General features: G+C 39.2%; 1 protein-coding gene across 19 annotated transcripts in view; it reads left to right on the forward strand.

The window, feature by feature from the left end:
• Positions 1-19590, forward strand: part of BNC2 (basonuclin zinc finger protein 2) — a 425725-nt gene that overhangs the window by 268933 nt on the left and 137202 nt on the right. For 18 of the 19 annotated variants that reach the window (XM_079927977.1, XM_079927974.1, XM_079927978.1 and 15 more), the window contains one exon: positions 2520-2622. In XM_079927977.1, coding sequence (XP_079784103.1) covers positions 2520-2622 — 103 coding nt within the window. Of the gene's footprint in view, positions 1-2519; positions 2623-8228; positions 9271-19590 lie in introns of those variants that run through there. The other variant, XM_079927969.1, reaches the window with a different exon arrangement.

A 19590-nucleotide genomic window follows, 5' to 3' on the forward strand; every position in this document is an offset into this window, starting at 1 on the left:
TCTGAATTGAAAACAAATAGACCTTCTGGAAGTCATAGAAATACAAAATGGATATTCCAGTGCTCAAGTGTTTATATACAAAAGGAGCTGAGGTGTTCCAATGTTTGTATGTTTAGGTACAAAAAGGGTAAAATTATGAAAAAGGAAAAGGATGATGATCTGAAAAGTTTAATTCCCAAATGTGCCAGATGTATAAAGTTATTTAGGAAGAGAAAAATATTTGAATCATAAACTAGTTCTCAGTAAATGAATGAATAGTTCAATCAGTAAATAAATAAATATACCTAAAATAAAGCAAATCTACAGTCTCTTAATTTGTTTTGTCCTGAATATAGCTATAATTAAAATCGACGAAAGTATGTTTTAAACGCAATGTGAAGTGAGGCTATTTTTGTTAAATAACTGTCAAATCAAAATGATCAAATCAGTGATTTAAAATATGTATGTTTTTCGTGCTGGAGTTAACATGTAGTCCTTGAGAGATAGTCATTGTTAGTTTTGATCATTCCTTAGTTTGGTAAAGCAGAGGCGACTTTTTTTTCCTTAGTGTTTATGAAAGATTCTGTTATCGCACTTCAGATTATATAAATATTTTAATGTCAATGTGGTTGCTGCATCTGAATTTATAATTGGATAGTTTGTAAGGTGCCTTGTTTTTAGTAGAAACACTGCCCTCTAAGCTGTTGTTGTTTTGTTTTGTGTTACCATAGTACAATCAAATCGTGAGTTCATTAATGAACACGCCATTTAAAGAAGCTCTTTCTCACCTGGAATGTTCTGACGTATTGCTCAGTCAGTTAAACTATTGAAGTTGACGCAAGAAATTTGGGGAGAAACATTTCCCCTTCTAACCTTCAACTACATATATTATTCTTGCGTAGTCAGCATTTCCTTTGCTGCCCCTATTTCTTACTACTATTTCCTTTCATCACTAATACGTACAGCAAAGTTTTACAACCTCCTAATATGTAATTGGACTATTGACATTGGAAGAAAGGCCCTGAAATATCAGGCAGATGATACACCTGAGTGTTTTTCTTGCCGTAATAGAGGAGCAAACTAGGGTTGGAGGTGAAGCAAGAGAGGAGTCTAGGCAAGGACTCTATTGGAAACTGAACAGGGACCTATAGATTTGATGTTCATTAACAAAAGAGAAATATTTTAAACTTGCCTGATCTAAAGCATGGGGAGCAGTCAAAGCCCATTCAGTCTTACTCTCTGTAAATGGAGTTTGTCCCAACCACGTTAACAATGTCTAAAATACTGTCTGTTACAAATGAGACAGTTTATATAAAAATCCAGCTGGTTCCAGGAACATGAACGTCTGGAGCTGTGTAAGTGAGAGTAGCTTTCAGGCCCAGCACTGCAGTTTCAGGTAGCCCTGTACCTCTCCCCCACCCCACCCCCCAAATCAGTAATTATTGATTACATCTACAGCTGTAGAGAGGTCTTTTCCTGGCAGTTCAGGTAGTTACAGTAGATGGTTAATCTGAATGATCGGACTAAATCCCTTCTGTCTTCAGAACTGCCATGCAAGTTAGAACTAAATGTATGAGATAAATTTATTAACTGTAGTCTAGGAGCATAGGTTGGCTTTAGCACTGTTCTCAAGCATAGGTTCTTAATCTTATCAAAAGTTACACTTCATTAATGCTAATTTTCTGTGGATTCGCTTTATAATGTAAACCGGGGAGATGATTTTTTAAAGTGCTTGTAAAGAAATGAAAGGTTTGTGAGTGTGTCTTTCAGTTTTCTAAGATATAGGTGAGTTGTTCCAAGTATCAAATATTCACATAAATGTCTTTTCCTGTTCTACATCTGATCTAAAAACAAATGTAAACTTAATCTCTTACATCATCATTAAAAAAAAATGGGGGTTGTTTTGCATTTTTCAAAATAGGAATGAAAATGGACTTGATATATCAAGGGGGAAACAAACAAGGAATTGGGAAGTGACAAATGATGCCAGAAATATGCCAGGTGTTATTGGGCCAACAGGAATATCTCTCAAAATGTGTCTGAAAGATTAATAAAACATTTAAACGAAACACTGCAGAAGAAAAGTAATATTCTAATAATATTACTTGTATATCATGTTTTCCTCGGAACAACATTTCGTTTGAACATTATTGTATGAGAGTGTATTTTTTTTGCACTGTTGCCAGGTGGATGAACTTAAATGTGCCTGTTTGGTAGCAGCAATATTTTTTTCTCTTTCGGGTCCCTGGTGTTTCAGATCCAGCATCTTGTAGAGTATGTAATCCTTTACTCTTATACTACTCGGGCTATGCTTCTCATTTAAAGCTCACCTATGAATGGCGTGAAACATTCTATTAGTGAATCAGTGTTGTTTTCTAATATGTTTTGCTAAGAGATTTTGATGGTTTCAAAATTTATTTTTAAAACTCTCCGGGCCCCTAAAGCCGTTAAAAATGGGAAGTGGGTGTTATTATTAAAATGGTGAAGAAATATGGTACCTTTGAACAGATGCTGATCTCTTTTCCTCCTCTCCTTTGCAGGCCATCCGCTGCACACTGGTGAACTGCACGTGTGAATGTTTCCAGCCGGGGAAGATTAACCTGAGGACTTGCGATCAGTGTAAACATGGCTGGGTGGCACATGGTGAGGAAAATCTGGACTTTTCTTCCCGTTCTTGTTATGTTCGTGTGAGCGTGCCTTAATTTCTTTTTTTTTAGAGCTGTCACTGGCCTAGAGAAGAGAGGGGTCAGCTGTGCTCCAAGTGTTAGTTCCCGTGCAGCCTGCAGCTCCCAAATTGCATATTCTCGGCTCCAAGAAGTAAGGCCAGGCGGGCAGCTCTCAGCAGCAGGGCGAGATGTTTATAGGACAGTTGGGTTCTGAGTGAACATAGCAGCAGCCAGCAAGCACCAGGCCCGATGGAAACTCAAACATACCACAGTTGGCCTTTCAGGGCCTGGACCTCAGAGGGGAGCTGGCAAGTCCTCTTTGCTTGAGGAGAACTCCTCCATGACTGCTCAGCCTTGTCATCTGCGTTCGGGGCAGAGTTTATCCTCCCAGATGTTAAATTCTGTATGGTCTAAGGTGGGTGAGAGAGTGAACGGGAACATTATTTGGCTGGTATCTGAAAAAAAATAATCCGTAAATACCGTCTTTCAGCGTGCCCGGGGATTGGAGGAGGCTGGCCCTGGTGGAGGGTGAGCTCTGCATAGGTGTGTGTTCGGGGCGAGGGTGACCGGGGGCCGAGGCGGGAAGGGTGGAGGCTCTTTGCCAGATGCACAGAGCTGTCCCATCCGTGGGCCTTCACTGAGCATTTAACGTGTTCTTCTGTCTGGTTTATGTTTTTGACGTTGAGGCGAAAGGAGACTTGCAAATAAGCAGGGACTTTACGTTAGTTTTCTTCACTTCCTAGGCTGTATAATTTTAAAAGATAGGTAATGTTTATAGAAGAAATCCTGGCTTGAGATTTTATTGACAGCCTGGGGGAGTGGCTCTTAAGTGGACATATTCTTCATTCCCAAGCAGTGCCAAATATCCAGTGGGTTGTATTTTTTTAAATGTCATGTTATTCTAGCAAGATCTGAGGGAACGACACCGGACCATGCCTTGAGATGCATTTAATTTATCATGTGTCTTGCTTGTTGGGGCACGTAGGTTGGTGTTATGGGGCCATTTCAGCCCTGTTTCTGTGAGGGAGAGAGAAGAGGTGTATCGAGTAGTATGGGGGGAGCACACTGGAAGGCGTGTGCCTGAGACACAGAGCCACAATCCTCCAGTGCCTCCAGGGATGGAACTTGTTCCTGCTTTATTAACAAGGCCAAAATCTGTAACAACTCTCAGTCCAGTTTTGAACCACACTTGAGCTGCTGTTGCTTTTGTGGTCTGTGCAAGTGACTGCGTTCGATGACTTTTTCTCCCTTCCTACATGAGTTTGCTCGGGCTGCCATAACAAAATGCCACCGACTGGGCAGCTTAAACATCAGAAATTTATTTTCTCATGGTTCTGAAGGGCCGGAAGTCCCATATCAGGGTGGTTTCATTCTGAGGCCTGTCTTACTGGCTTGCAGATGGCTGCCGACTCGCTGTGTCCTCACATGATCTTTGTTCTGTGAGGCACACCCCTGGTGTCTCTGTGCACCCGGATTCCTCTTCTTAGTCAGATTGGATGAGGGGCCACCCTAAGGGCCTCATTTTAATCTAATCACCTCTTGAAGAAAGGCCCTCTCTCCAAATACAGTCACATTCTGAAGGACTGGGGATGAAGGCTTCAACAGATGAATTTGGGGGAGGGGGAACACAATTCAGTTTATAACACTTCCCAAGTATCCTTCTTTCCCTCAGTAAGTATTGGCTCTGCCAGATAACAGCTTATGTCCCAAGCCCATCAAGGATCCTGGAGGCAGTGCGGGGCCAAATTCTGGCTCTACAACTTTGATGACATGTCGCTCAGCACCTCTGCATCTGAGCTTTCTTAACTGTAATAAGAGGGTTAATGACATCCACCTTGTAAGATTATTGTGAGCATTGACGATAAACTATATGAAGCCTTTAAAATAAATTATACATGTTAAAAGCAACAAACTGGACAACACATGAGCAATAAGGGGGTGGGGAGGGTCCAGTCATTAAACAAAGGACTTTTCATTCATTCCCTCTCATTTTTTCCAAAGCCATCTTGTGTTACCATCATCTGTCTACTGTGGTAGCCTTGTGAGTATAAAAGTTTACTGTGTCACCAGTTTATTTTATCTGTCTAACTTCCACGTGCATATTACATTAGTAGTGTAATGGGGGGAAAAAGCAATATTTCTTCCTTCTTGAACAACATAAATTATCCCCAGCCAGTGGTTGTTTCTAAGATTTTCTGAGGGATGTGGTTTTTCCCTAAACTTGAATAAGGTATTTCTGTTACATCAGACTTGGCCTTTCCTACCGTGTCATTAGAAATTCTGTGTTTCTGGTATATTAATTGTGAAGTTTCTCAGATCTAACTTTTCCTCACCACTACTATCACCTTGACCTCTCTTCCCCCACAAGGGAGACATATCTGTATACAACTCAAAATATGTACACGCCGATATACAGATCTCACTCTTCCCCCATTCAGTAGGACAAATATGACAGAGAGGGTCTGGCTCCTAGCTTTTGAGTTGGCAGTGGGATGAGAGCACCCACTCTTTTTGCCCTTAGCATTTCAACTAATTGCTTCACTCTCTCCCCCTGCACAGAAAACCCTGAAATCGTGTCTCCAGTTATTTCTGCTCAGAGCTGTGAGATACAGCAGTCTTCCTGGCTGCCTTACTCAGTACAATATCCTATGTGTGGGACAAGGAGAAAGTGACTTGTTTTTTCTACTGTGTGATTTTTCTGTGAAAGTAGATGGAACAGCAAGCCTACCAAAATACATCTCATGGCATCATTTCATCATAGCCCTGAACACACTCCGCGTGTAATTGTACCATAAAAAATTAATATTTGCCGTTAAAAATAACTAAATGCCCAAATCAGGGTTTCTCTACAAAACGATGAATTTTTAGAAATTTGTTGGCCTCTTTTGAATTAATGTCTTACTATATCTTCTTTGTTATCAGCATATTCAGTTTCTTCCTAAGATGTAGGATTTCGTGGGTTATTATATATTTATTCATACACACACAGTCTCACACAGTCACTTCATAGCTTTATAGATTGCTTCTTAAGTCTGCTTGAACTGTTGACATTAGTTGCTTTACAAAAATCTTAAGATGTTTTGAAAAGTGAAAAGGAGTAATTAATTCATCATACTGTAACACCTGAATTTTGCAATTACTCACTGGGCCTTGGTGCTGTTCACAAATTACTTCCTTGAAATCTTAGCACCATTGAGATAAAGAGGGGGGAACCCAAAAATGACTCCTTGATTACCAGTAGGTATTTCCCACTGAATTAATAAAGGATTTCCTGCTCTTTTTCCCCATTAAGGAATTTCAGCTCTTGCACTTTGAAAGCAGGGCTTTATTGAATTTAACATTATTTAAAACAAGCTCTTTGGGGATATAGGATGTCCATACCAACAGTGTATAATAACCTGGAGTTTCTAATTTTGTCATATTTCACAGTCTTCAGTTGAAGGACTCCAGCATACTGCCACTTAATTCACTTAACAACTGTATTTTTTTCCTTCCTCTGTTTGCATTGTCTTTTCTATGCTTTTCCTTCATTTGCCTAAAATTATCAGAGTGAGTCTTGAAAACATTAAAAAAAAACACATTTCCTGCAAGTTTAATTTTTCTTGGTTCAACATTGCCAAAATAAGGTATCAGCGTAAGAGCAGTAATGGGCTTCTTTACTGGTGACATAAATGTTTGTGTCAGTAGAAATTCAGTAGGTGGCATTTTGACCCTTTCCCACCATACTAGGGTAGTAATTCTACTGTTCAGAGAATTGAAGCTTCAGCCAAAGATTTTACATAGCCTACAAATTAGCAAATCTTACTAGTATACTGAGTTGTGAAGGGGTGGGAGGAAGTGTACTTTGTAGCTACTCATCATTCTCCTCTGAGGAACCTGCTTCCAGTGAGAAGTATAACTAATCGGACTCTCTTGCCTTTGGGATAAACTGGAGGTGGGGTGTAAAGGGCGAGGGCTACTGTACTAAACCATTTTTATTATTTGTTGTTTGCAAATTAGTTTTAATGTCTATAGTCTAGATGATGACTTTATTTTGAAACCAGTAAGATGAATAAAGTAGTACAAGTGTTAAAAAGTAAACTATATTCTAAATGATTTTCAGAAACATTTAATGATAATCCAGGCCAACCGGAAAATTACTGTTTAAAAAAAAACATGATGGGATATGTTTGATTTGATAAAAGAGGTGGGCAGATTTTAGAAAAGTAATTTATTTAGAATTTTTTTCCTTGGCTAGCTCAGTAATTTTTACTTCTGACGAAGACCACTTGTTAAAACTCCTTTTTAACAACAACAAAAAAAAAATTCATTGTTTCTTGGGATGTCCAGTAAGCATTTGTCAAGGATAGAGGCTTGATGAATAAAAACTATATTGTATAGGTTAATGAACCCCACGGTAGCTTTCTTGGTGCAAATTATTTTCTTTATAGAATACTTTGACTTTAAATACTTTATTTACTCAGCAAGCCAGCTGTTTTCCTGCCAGTGTTCAAACTATTCAGATTTTTTAAATGTAAAATGAGCAGGCTTGGCCTGTCATCTGGATCATCAATGAAGAGATATTTATTAAACATACATCATATGTAAAGTATTGTACCAGGTATGCTTTGGTTCTTCAATTCTGTGCCACAGGAAATGGTGAGCAGTATAAAGTTAATTTAGTGTCATCTACCAACCAGCTTTATGGTTTAATATACTGTAAGACTTAATATTCATATAATCCGTTAATTTCAAGCCTTTCTTTTTTGTAGTTCACTGGAAGTCATTTTTCTCTTTTTTCTCGGCATCGTTGAATTTGAATTCCCAGCTCTTTACTTGATATGTCTTATCAGAGCAGGGCTATTTATAGAGACACTCACCCGAATAGAAAACATAGGACATCCCGTTAAATTTGAATTTCAGGTAAACAGCGAATAATTTTCTAGTATAAACATGTACCTTGCAAATTCAGCTGAGTAGTCCTGTGTTTTTATGTGCTAAATCTGGCAAGCTGATACCTAAAAGAAAACCCTAGTTAGGCTTAATTTGCATAATTAAGTCCTAAATCAGGGCCATCGGTTCTGAGCATTCTGTAATCAAAAACTTTTTGATCATGTCCATCCTACATTTAGAATCACAAGATCACAAATCTGTAAACTATTCTGTTTACAGGTTCCTGAGATTTGTTGGCTGCTCGGTACTTTGTAAGGATTTAAGCGGGGTAGACCAAAACCAGTAATTTTTCATTTTATCCCATGAAAGGTCACATGTCTTTATTACTTGTCCCAGGCTGTGCTCTTCTTATGACTTGTCTGAACATCTGTGAAAGTAGTTTATCCCCAACTGGTAGTTCTGTAATATTCTCCCTGACCAGTCCAAGAGCCAGTGTAATTAAGTATACGCTTTCCTTTTCCATTCTCTTTTCTTTGCTAGTCTTCTGCTCTTCCCAACCCCGATAGAAGTCTATTATCAAAAGCAATAAAGCATGGCATTTCTCTGACATCATGCTCATTCTGAGTAACACAGCAACAGTTTCTATATGATCATTTGTAAATTTGTCAAGCGTAAGAGAGGAGGGTGAATAAAACGGAGTGTCCTCTGACAAAGGAAAATAATGCTCGCAGATATTAACCTGCAAGAAAGCCCTGCCTCCCTCTTACTGACCTGGAGGCTGTCCTAACAAGAGTGAATTTTGCTTTGGGAGGGAATTGTTGCAGAGGGGTATTTAGGATTAGATGAAAAAACGTAAGAAAGGTCCTAGCTGGAAACCTCAGCACAGGGAAATAAATGCAGGCTTCGCCGTGGCAGAGTAAGAACCTGATCCTTTGGGAAGAGGTAGGTGGCCATGCTCCTAGGGCTTTGCTTAGAAACACGAGGATAGAAACCCCACAGTCCTCTTCCCCTGGTGCACTGGTTTGGAAAAGGTGGGAGTTCATGGAGTATCTGCTTAACAGAATGTGTCTTTCTAGAAGACTTAGTTCTTCCCGGTTGTGACACTGAAACCTGGCTCGCCTAGCTGCAGAATTCTCTTTTAGTCAGGGAAACCAACTTCTAGCTGCCTCCTGGCTCTGGGGGGGCCAGGAGGGTCCTGCTCTCTCCATGGACGAGGTCCTTGAACATCTCTCCACTTATTTTTATTTTAGAGAGCAAACACAAGGCCACTTTCCTGCCTGGCACAAGAGCCTTCTTTGCTTGACCTGAGGGCACCGTGCCCTCTTCTGCTTCTCTCCCTTACTCCCTGATCACAGCTGATAAGCTTGAAAGGGAGGACATCCTCACAAATGTGACGGTTTGCTGCTTCCTTCATGGCATTAACTATATTCTTATTGTGTCCCTGAGCTGCTTGTTTTGAGTTGTTTCTCAGTCTGCCCACCTTTGGGACGGTGCTTTGAACTCCCTCAATTTTTTTTTTTTTTTTAATCACCACACAAACAGTGCCTCCCCTTCAAAGTCCTGGGCTCTCTGCCTGTTAGCTCCTCAGATGTTGTTTTCTAGCTCCATCTTGTTCAGATGGAAACATACGGTGGATCTGGTAAATCCTGGGCTCTAAAGTGTACAGTGCCAGTCCCCTGCTAAGGACTTTCTAGGGAGGATCTTGAGATTGAAACCTACAGAGCTGGAGCCTCAGGGTCTGAAGAAGCTTCAGGTACGCAAATGGGAGGCGTGAGAGAAAAGGAGGTAAAAGTGCAGCTCTGTGTAGGTTCGCATCCTGCCTCTACCACCTGCCATCAGTAGAACCTTGGCCAGGTTACATAACCTCTGTATTCTCATCTGTGAAATGTGGATAATGATAGTGCCTAGTTTGCAGGGTTCTTTCTGGCATTAAATGAGATAATCTACTTAATAAGTGTCAGTTGTTATTTCTAAATTCTTACAGAAGTAAAGCTTCAACCTTGAGAACATGACAGACACATTTTATTGTGGTCGAAATGGTTAAAAGTTGGGTGTGTTCAGGCCAGTGGTCGAATCCCATCTCAGTCTCTAGTTAGTTAGCCCCAGTTCTTTTATCTGTAAGCTCAAATAATAATAGGAATGTACCTGAATAGCACAGTGAAGTTTTGAGGAGGGTTAAATGAAGAAGTGGACTGATTATTGATTATACTCTCTAGAGCCTCATGAATTTCTTCAGTGTCCAGTGCTGGAGTGAGGTCACCAGTTCCTTTGGCTGTGAGACCAGCTGTTCCTAGGGTGATCTTGTTTTCCCCAGCAAATCCAGTTTAGCTTCATACCTTCCATCTCCCCTAAAATGTCATGTGAGCCCATATTTGAATAGAAGTCCAAAACCCTTTTTCCCCGCAAAGTCACATTTTAAGAAGTGCACATCAGTTGAGATGAATTGTAGGGTTGCTTATCTGTTGAAAATCCAAAACCCAGAAGTAAACGAATTTTAGACAGGGTGAAGGCTACTTGTGCCTATTTTCACACCTGTATTCTTGCATGTGAAGTGCTTTGATGGGCTAACCACTTTATCATTTTATTGCACTTTATTACATCATAAATTTTTATATCTTGCTAACGATCCTACAGGAAGCTTAATTGTTTATAAGAACATCTTAGTTAACTGGAGTTCACCAGGTTAAGCAGAACACAAATTGAAGGGGTTATAAATGAAACATACTCAGTTCCTCTCATTTTAGTCAGGATGCTCTGTTCAGATAATGGGGAGATGCTGCTGGGTCAGAAGGACCCAGGATGCCTCAGCAGTACTCTCAACCATTCTTCCTGCTATTGTGTCATAGTGATGACTTCTTCTAAGTGTGGGTCCCCCCATACCCCCCCTCCACCCCTAACCCCCACATTTGAAGAGTAAAATCGCTGGATGAGATGCATGTGGTATTTCAGAGAAATTCTGACTTGTATTCTGGGAGGCATAAAACGTTGTCTGTGCAACTCATTCCTTACCAGGTGTTGCCTTCTGGGAGGGTAGAAGTTTGTAACTCTTTCAGAAGCTTGAGTTAATCTGTTATGAGTGAGCAGATAGCTAAAGCATTGTATAGGAAATAATTAAAGCAGTTACTGCCACAACTGTATAGACTTGTAAGCAATACCTGTTAAGGGGCCCAGTAGTAAGGTCCCTCTCTCCTTAGAGCTGTTCCTTGATACACAGGGAAATCCCTCCTTTGGCCTCTAGGTCTCCCAGCCTGGTTGTATGGTCAGGTGATCCTACAAAAGCAAGTGCAGACCCAATTAATTGAAAGGACAGCCTTGCTGGGCCTTAAGTTCAATTGGCCACAGAATGCAAAGGCAACTGTAAACCTGGCTTTCCAAAAAGGAAGCCACCATTTTGGATCTGAGCACTTGAGATGTGGTTAGTCCCAACTGAGATAAGTTGTAAGTGTAAAGTGTACACTGAAATTTAGAAATGTAGTCTCAAAAAAAAAAGAATGTAAAATAGCTCATTGAGAATCATTTTTATATTGTCTACATATTGGTAAAATTTTTATGTATTGGGTTAGATAAAATATATTTTTTAAAATTAGTTTCATTGTTCATTTTTTGCTTTTGAAATGAGATTAGAGAAATTTAAAATTATGTATGTGACTTGAATTATATTTCTATTAGGCATGGCTATTCTAGGTCCTTGGTGTGAGATAAATGTATTTGGAGGACCGAAGCTTAGGTTAAACTGGTTTGCTGGTAGAGTAGTTAAAACTGGTGTGAGAATCCTAGAATCCCAAATTCTGGCTCCTGTCCTTTCACTCAGTCCTTCGTGCTTTCACAACTGCTGCGCTATTGATCATGTCTGCTCTTTCCTCTGCCCTGGTCATCAGGGAAGCTGGACCTGTTCGCCCCCAGGAGCAATTAAGTATTACCTTCTGTATACTCTCAGAATACTTCACTGAGACCAGAAGGGTAGTTTCTGTAATACTGATCCCTCCACTAGCTTGGGACCTCAGGAAAAGCACTTCTTCATCTCTGGGTGCTGATACCCATTGTAGCATCTCCCACCTGAGAGAACACATGGAACAAAGGCTTATGGGAACCTCCTACGTGTATCTAAAAGTCTCTGATTCCTAACTGCCAGTTTCTTTTCCAGCAGCCTCTTCCCATTTTAAGTAGTAAACATAGCCTGCAACTCCCTGCCTTTAGTCCTGTTTCTGCATTTCTCTTTTTCAGCCCTCACTCTTTTTTCATCTCTGCTGTTTCCCCCTGTGTCTTCGGACAAAACAAGCGAAAGGTAGGTGGAAGGTTTTAATAGCCTAACCAACCAAGAAGTAAACTTTAGAGAAGTTAAATTTGTTTGATCATTAACACATGTTGGCATTTTTGTTTTATTCAGAAGATGTGGTCTTGAGTGAAGTATTTTTCACTTCTGTTTAGTAGTTCTTCAGTACTCCTTTGCCTGCAAAAATCTGAGGGTAAGAAATTCCCCCCTCCCCCCTTTTGGCTATTCATGTTTTCCACTATCAGTAAAAATTTAAAAACAAATCAGCCTCTCACATAAAAGAAAACACCTGTTTGGCATGGAGAAATTGGCCAGGGAAGTCTTTTTCCTGACAGGCCAAAAGCGACCATCACAGGGCCCCTTATAAAAAAAAAAAAAAAAAAAAAGTCATTTTTTTTCTTTATTTCATGTGAGCATTGGCAGAAACTCTGACAAGCAGTTCTTCATATTTTATTATGTTCTTGTCTGCAGAATCTCTGTCAGGCAAAAACCTTGTCAGCGGAAAACCTGTCGTAGGATCAGAGGAGACAAAAACAGGTGTCACATAGGCAGTCAAAACTGAAGGAAAAAAGAGATTAGGCTAAAGAGAGAAAGGCAGACAATTACATTAATGCCATTGCTTTTATCTTATAGATGTGTGTTATTATCTCGGGGTGCTGAGTGCGCAATTGCCTCAAAGAAAAGTAGACAGGAGACAAGGGGAAACTTGATAGTTATTAGCTGAAGAGGCAGTGTGTCAAAGCTGGATGGGGTTCAAAGTTTTGCAAAGGAAAAAAACTGCAGGCAGCCAGCAACGGCTGTGTGGTTCTGCTTTCGGCTACATGAACCTAGTAGCAATCTAACATCTCGACTTGGAAGCAGATCACAGAGAGAAAAATTAATGAAAGATCTCATTTGGAGGTTTTGGGGGTAGCATTTATCCTATAGACCATGCCACTGAATCATAATAGTTTCTCTCATAAAATCTTGCCTCAATGTGAGACACGAAGACAGGCATTTGTCAGTTCAGCTGTGTTGTTTGGATATGTTTAAAACACCTATTATCAACACACTTTTAATTAAAAAAAAGCTATTAAGAAACCCTTTTACTAAGTGTGAACATCTGTACATGCAAGCTGTAAATTAGGAGATCACATATGTGTGCCTCAGTCAGAGACTAAATGAACTTGGCAAGTGTTTTCTATTACTGGTTTTTAAGTATAGTAAAATATCTACAGGAACAATTACTACATTTTAAAATTGGGATTTTTTTTTTTTATTGTGCCTGTTGGTCCTGATTCATAGAACTTGCCTTCTAATCAGAAATTAGGGTAATTACCATTATCAAATTGGGTAACCAGGATTCACAGAGCTAACCAGTATCTTCCCCCTCTGTTTACATCATTTCAGGAGACTTCTTTTCTCAAAGTTTTGAGCTTTATGAAATATTTGTGATGGTATATAATAGTTTCATTTTGGAGGTGGCTTAAACTCTGAGAGCCGTTTAGCCTTGTTGATAGCTTTTAGGTGTCAAAAGAACCGACTAGTAGAGAACGGGATGGTAACTTTAAGGCTTTCCTCTCTGCTCAATTGTACATTGATCATATTAATGGAAAAATCGGCAAGCATTGCTTTAGTCCCTAACATTTTCTGATCATGCATTTAAAATTTGGTTAGTTTAGACTTTTCCTGAGACTGCCTTCTGAGCCCTTTTTTTATGAGCAGATCTTTATATAGAGGTCTTTTATCCCACCAGTCATAGATGCAAAGCAGTTTGATACTTGATATATGCCTTAAGCCAATCCAGCAATACAGAAGAAAACACGCATCAGTGTCAAAAGTATGTGTGATAGCCCAGAGTTTTAAGGGATTACAGTGGGAGAAAAAAGATTGATTATAGATTTAGAATGAGATTTCAGGCTGACTTACTGGGAGAGGGAAGGAAAAATACTTGTGACACAAAGGTGACGTTCATTAAAAAAAAAAAAGACGGAATATAATCATTTCTTTCTTTTAGGTATTTTTCCTACCAGCTGCTGGCTTTTTGTATCACTGCTCTCTCTCTCAGTTTTGAAATACTTCTTCACTACATGTGAAAGAGTTTAAAGCACATGTTCTATCAAAAATAAATATGCCTTTTGCATTTATAATGTCTCCATAGTGAAATTCTGATACAGATATATGCTACTTAAAGAAAATTAAGTCTTTAAAGTTAATAAATTGGGAGTAGGGTGATTGTTCTCTTGCAGAAGAATTCATTTTCTGTTTGTTGAATGAAGGACGCACATGTTCCGTTCAAGTAGCAAATTTCAATTGTTACTTTTCAAGGGGGTATATTTTGTAGTCAGTGTGCATTTAATTCATTGATCTGTGAATTATATAAAGCAAGGTTTGTGTAGTCAACTTTCAGCTCACCTTGGTGACTAGAGATTGGATAGAACAGCAGCAGGAATAATAATAATCCCCAAACCTGGTTTCAGCAAGTAGATTCGGTTAGTCAGTCTCTAATTCCTAGACTTACTGTCAAGTTTGCAGATTGCATTTGCTCTTTCCCCTTACCACCTTCTGATGGAGATGCATATGAGGAGAGACATGCCCCCAAAAGTGGGCCATGGAAGGAAAAGGAAGGAGGAAGAGAAGCAAAACCAAGGATCTGTTTAATCTCCTTGCCAGGAGAGTGAGCTTCTGAATAACCCAGTGTTGACAGTCTACTTTTACGTGTGCCTCCGTCAGACTTTAATGATTTCCAAAGTCTGTTGTGAGGACTTTATTATGCATAAGGCCACAGGGGGGAAATGCCAGTCAGTTTGAAATATTACCTAGATAGTCTCAAGTGGAGCTCAAATTCTACCCTGGACTAATTGTCGGTGTGTGTGTGCATATCCATACACACTCAAAGCTGCATGTCAGCCAGGGAACAATTAAAATCCGTGAGACAGTGGGAGCTCATTGGAGCTCCTTCTGTCCCCCTTTGCTCCCTACAGTGTAGGATCACATTCCTAACGGACCGTAAGAGTATTCATGTAGCTATCCCTCATGTATTAAGGCACAAGAAAAAAATCGGGCATCATTCACATAAGGCATATAAGATATAGTAACATAATCAGGGTTTTTGGAGGCTTGGCAGACGTGTTGTTGTTGTTGTTGTCGTTGCTGTTTTTTTTTTTTTTTTGACTTAAAAACACTGACACACTATTTGTTCAAGAAGAAAAATAAGCCCTTCACACAGAAGGGCTGACAGATTTTATCACCAGGCTTGGGGATCAACTCTTTCAGCTACGTATCATTCCTTTTCTTCTTTCCTTAAAAAAAAAATTCTAAAAGCAAGCCGTCTCTCTCTTTGGTATTAAATATCCTAATTAATTCAGCCTTGACAGTTCCAGTTAGAAAGTTATGACTTAAATGGAACATGAGTTATTTTATACTTAATTTGCTCCCAGTTACACAGTTCTCTCCCCGCAAAAGTATTGAATACAATGTGCAGATCTAAATATTCCTTCAAGTCGTGAGGACTTTTTCTCTCAGTAACAATCATGGTCCACCTTCCTGATCGATCACCTGATTCACTAAAAAGTTTTTAATATGTCATCATTGCCATTTATTAATGTTCTCCCCCAGTGCTACGGCTTTTATTGGGAACTGGCTTACAACCTATGGGTGCGTTAAGGCTTTGCCCTGTGCCTTGATGCTCTTGGCCTAGTAAGAGAGCTGAGTCTTATAATGGGAAAGGATTGATGTTTTAATGCTTCCAAAGGGCCCCTTTACGATGAAATTCTAAATATGTAAAATCCCATTAAACCTGTAGAAGTTCATGGGCTAGCTACCTTGAAATGACATATCATTATATTGGGTATAGTGTGCAGATTATAAAGTATCGTATAATTGGAAATTATTGGTCATATTAGCAAGAATGAAGAGCCACCCACCCTTATAAATTCAGAGGTTATGGTCTGGGTACTTGAAGTAGGAAAGGGAACAATATTCTGATTATAAGTAATCAAAACTTAAAAATCTGCCCCCAGAAATTGCCCTAATAAAATTCTGTCACTAACAACTGTTTTTATTCGACTCTTCAAGTGATCGTGGAAAGAATTCCATAAAACAACATTTAAAGACACATTGAAATGTTAACCTCTTAGAAATTAAAATAGTATTCTAGGACTCACAGCTCCTAAAAGCTGACCACTTGATGCTCTTATAATTTGGAATCCTAAGGGGAGTTGGGGCAAGAGACTGTAGTTCTCGAAACAATTAGCTTTGCAATTTAAGGCTCACTTGGCTTTCTCCCAAGATGAAAGCATAAGGCTTCTTTAATTTTTTTTTTATTTCTAAAATTGCTTCAAATTAGCATTTAAAAATTTAAAAATATCCAGGACAGGACTAGAAATTAGTGAAATAAAAGGCTTCCTTTTAGACCGTTTTCATACAAATTTTTAATTGTTTTACTCTGCGAAGTAGGTGGCTTTGAAAAATCGTTCCATTTGGCTCACTTTTTCTTTTATTGAATGGCTATAAGCTTCACACCGCCATGCCTGAACAACTGTTCGATGGAATCCACCGGACATCAGGGCCTGAAGTATTTGAGCGTATTCCTGTGAAAACCACCTAAGTCACTTGAATTTGGCTTTTAAAGAAAGTTATGTTTAAAAAAAGTTGTGGAAAACTAAGAACTATAAACTATCACTGAGAGCCAATTTTCTAGGATCGGTGAAAAGCACTTTTATACTCCTACATTAAGAAAAAAATGTATCTGAATATGGTCTTATTTCTGTGACCCTCACAGAAAATATTGGAAGTGAAGTCTGTAGAATTACAGGTTTACATTTATTTTAATTTATTTGAAGGTTTGAGGAGTAATTCCTGGTATTAAAAATCGAAATAAAAAAATAGTTATTCACATTTCATTTAATAGATGCAAGTTCTTTTATAACCACCCTTCACACACTGCCGGTACTATTTTATACATTTGAAAACTGAATTTTATAAAGGACATTACTTTGTTCTTTAAGTTAGCAACGTAGTTAAAAGTCTATATTACTTCATATTTATTCCATATCTTGCATTACATTTTATACTTATTTTACATTTACGTTACACACTTACATTAATGAAGCACAGAAATTCCGGCTGTTGTCCTTATGGTGATTCTGTTCCTGACAGAAATGAGTTTTCTTCATACTGACTTTTTTGGGTCTTGTGGCTTAGCCACCACTTTCCTTTGAAAAACTATAGATCCTATCGAAGTGTTTATTGAAATTATATCCAGGCTTCAATTTCTCCTTTGTTTTATAGCCTGAAAATTACCAGTTTAAACTTTTGTTTCTGGCATTGTAAAGAAATCCAGGTAAATTATGTTCCCTCAGTAACCTAATTCACAGTTTAAGAAGCTCTTATTGTATGATTTTTTTTCTTTTTCTAACTAGTATCCATATTGTACAGTTAAACCCTTTTCTTTTTCCCAAGAAAATTCTGCATACTAAAAAAGAGGTTAATTTGTCTGTTTGCTTTTTTGCTTTTCCTCCAGACCTTTTACAAAAGAAAAATAATCTTTTCTTTGTAGATGCTCTTCTTACCTTATTGTGTTGACTGTTCTCTGACCCCTTTCAAAAGTCTATACGCTTGTCCCTTGGTATCCAAGGGATTTGGTTCCAGGACCCGCACGGATATCAAAATCCATGGATGCTCAAGTCTCTTATATAAAAACGCTGTAGCATTTGCATATAACCTATGCATATCCTCCCAAATCCACCATATACGTTCATCTCTGGATTACTTATAATACCCAATACAATGTAAATGCTATGTAAGTAGTTGTAGGACATGGCAAATTCAAGTTTTGCTTTTTTGGAACTTTATGGAATTTTTTGTTGGTGAATATTTTCCATCCACGGTTGGTTGAGTCCATGGATCAGTACCCGTGGATATGGAGGAGGACTGGCTCTACTATACCTTTTCCTATAGCTAGGAGACCATAGATCTAGCACATGGATCACAAACTTAGTGATCTGAACTATGATTCTCATAATGTCTGTTCATTATGATGTGGTCTCTGCACCCTGGTATTAAGCTTGTTTTCTTTAATACCACTAGATCTCATACTGCTTTTACCTAGAAATCCATTGGATGCCCCCAAATAATGCTTGAAGTGGTAGGAAAGGGAATAAATTATGCAACTTTAGTTAATTTCTGCTCAGCTAGCAGCCCCATCTCACTTCCCAAACTGCTGTAATTACCTACCCCCACTGTTGTCTAGAGTGTAAAGAGCAGAGGGGAGGGCTGAGAATGAGACGTGAGTGAAATTAAGAATTGGGTGGCACAGTGGAATCGAATCCTATCTTTGCACACTAGCTGTGTCCATCCACTCAACAATATGAGCGCTGAACACCCTTGATTGATTATGTTTCAGATACGGTTGCTGAAGCTCTTCTGATAAAATAGGCACAGAAGCGACCCAGTAAATGGGCAACATGTAGTTGGTATGTGCATGATTGGCTCACTTTAAGTGCTATCATTGTTGAGACAGTTTGCTCTTAGATGAGGGGACCTCTCCAAGTTTATAGAAAAGGAAAACAGAACTTGTATGGAAGCTGGAAGAAAACGGTAGTTAAAAAGGTAAAGAAAGAAAGAGGAAAGGCCCTTAATGAACAGCATTGAAAAATTGAAAAATGTAGCTCGGCAGTTGGAACCCTGCTTGTCTCTCCAGCCTCATCATGTGCTACTCTCCCTTGTTCACGTCCTAGCAGAAATGGCTTTGCCTGGAACACCCCATCCCTAGCCCTGTTTAAATTATGTTCTCATGTCACATACCCAGTTTGTAATACTGTGTGTTAATGTGTATTTTTTTAAAGTCTGCTTTCCTCACTAGTTTTGTTAGAAAGGCAGTGGGCAGCTCACTTTTGTTGGAACAGAGAGCCATGTTAGAGGGTTATTAGGCTGGAAAGTAGTAAATCAGTCTTTCCAAGGTCTTCTGACCCAGGTTAAGAATTTGGGGGCTGGGAGGGTAGGGCTGGAGCATTACTGGAAACTTTTGAGCAGAAAAGAGACATATTCTAAGCAGCCTTTTGAGAATACTGACTTGAGAACTGACTCTGTTCTTTCTGTATTACACCAGAGAGAGCAGAGGCAGACCACACCACACCAGACCAGCCAGGAGTCGCTTGCAGTAGTGGACTTAGGAGGGTCTAAAAGCCTCTACTGAAGTGGTAGAAGTTAGGCCAGAGAGGAGGGTTAGATCCAGGGGAACTGCAGTGGAGACATTTACGGGGACTAGGTAGTCAGAGATAATTTTGAGTGTTCATGCTATATAAAGTTCAGTGAGAAAAACAACAACAAGATAGAAATTTGTAACTAGTGTGTGACCCTTAACTACATAAAATTAGGGACTGAAGAAAAGTAGATGCAGCTACATCAACATGTAGACAATAGTGCCTTTGGTTGGTGGGATTATGTATGACTGTCTTCCGTTTGTTTTTCTTTTTCTCAAATTTATATTTTTTCAATGAGCACCTATGAGATATTCAGTCCAAAAAAATCACAACAAAAAAGATTTGATTTCAAGCATTTTGGCCTAGTTTCTTGGGTTTACCTTTCACAGCAGTAGGGGTCACAAGTACATGTCTGGAGTCGAGGGCACAGAGTTTGGGTAGAGCTCAACTTACAGGTTAGGGATGGCCGGTGTAGTATAGGAGTAGTTGGATTCCCAGAGGCAGATGATCACAGGTGGGCAGCTGGAGAGGCAGCTCCTCTGGAATCCTGATGGGTCCCCTGCATCTCAGTTGATTTCCCGTCCAAATCCTCCAAACTTGAAAATCTCAGTCATCC

Source organism: Stenella coeruleoalba (genome assembly GCF_951394435.1).
Source record: "Stenella coeruleoalba genome assembly, chromosome: 7".
NCBI classification, from domain to species: domain Eukaryota; kingdom Metazoa; phylum Chordata; class Mammalia; order Artiodactyla; family Delphinidae; genus Stenella; species Stenella coeruleoalba.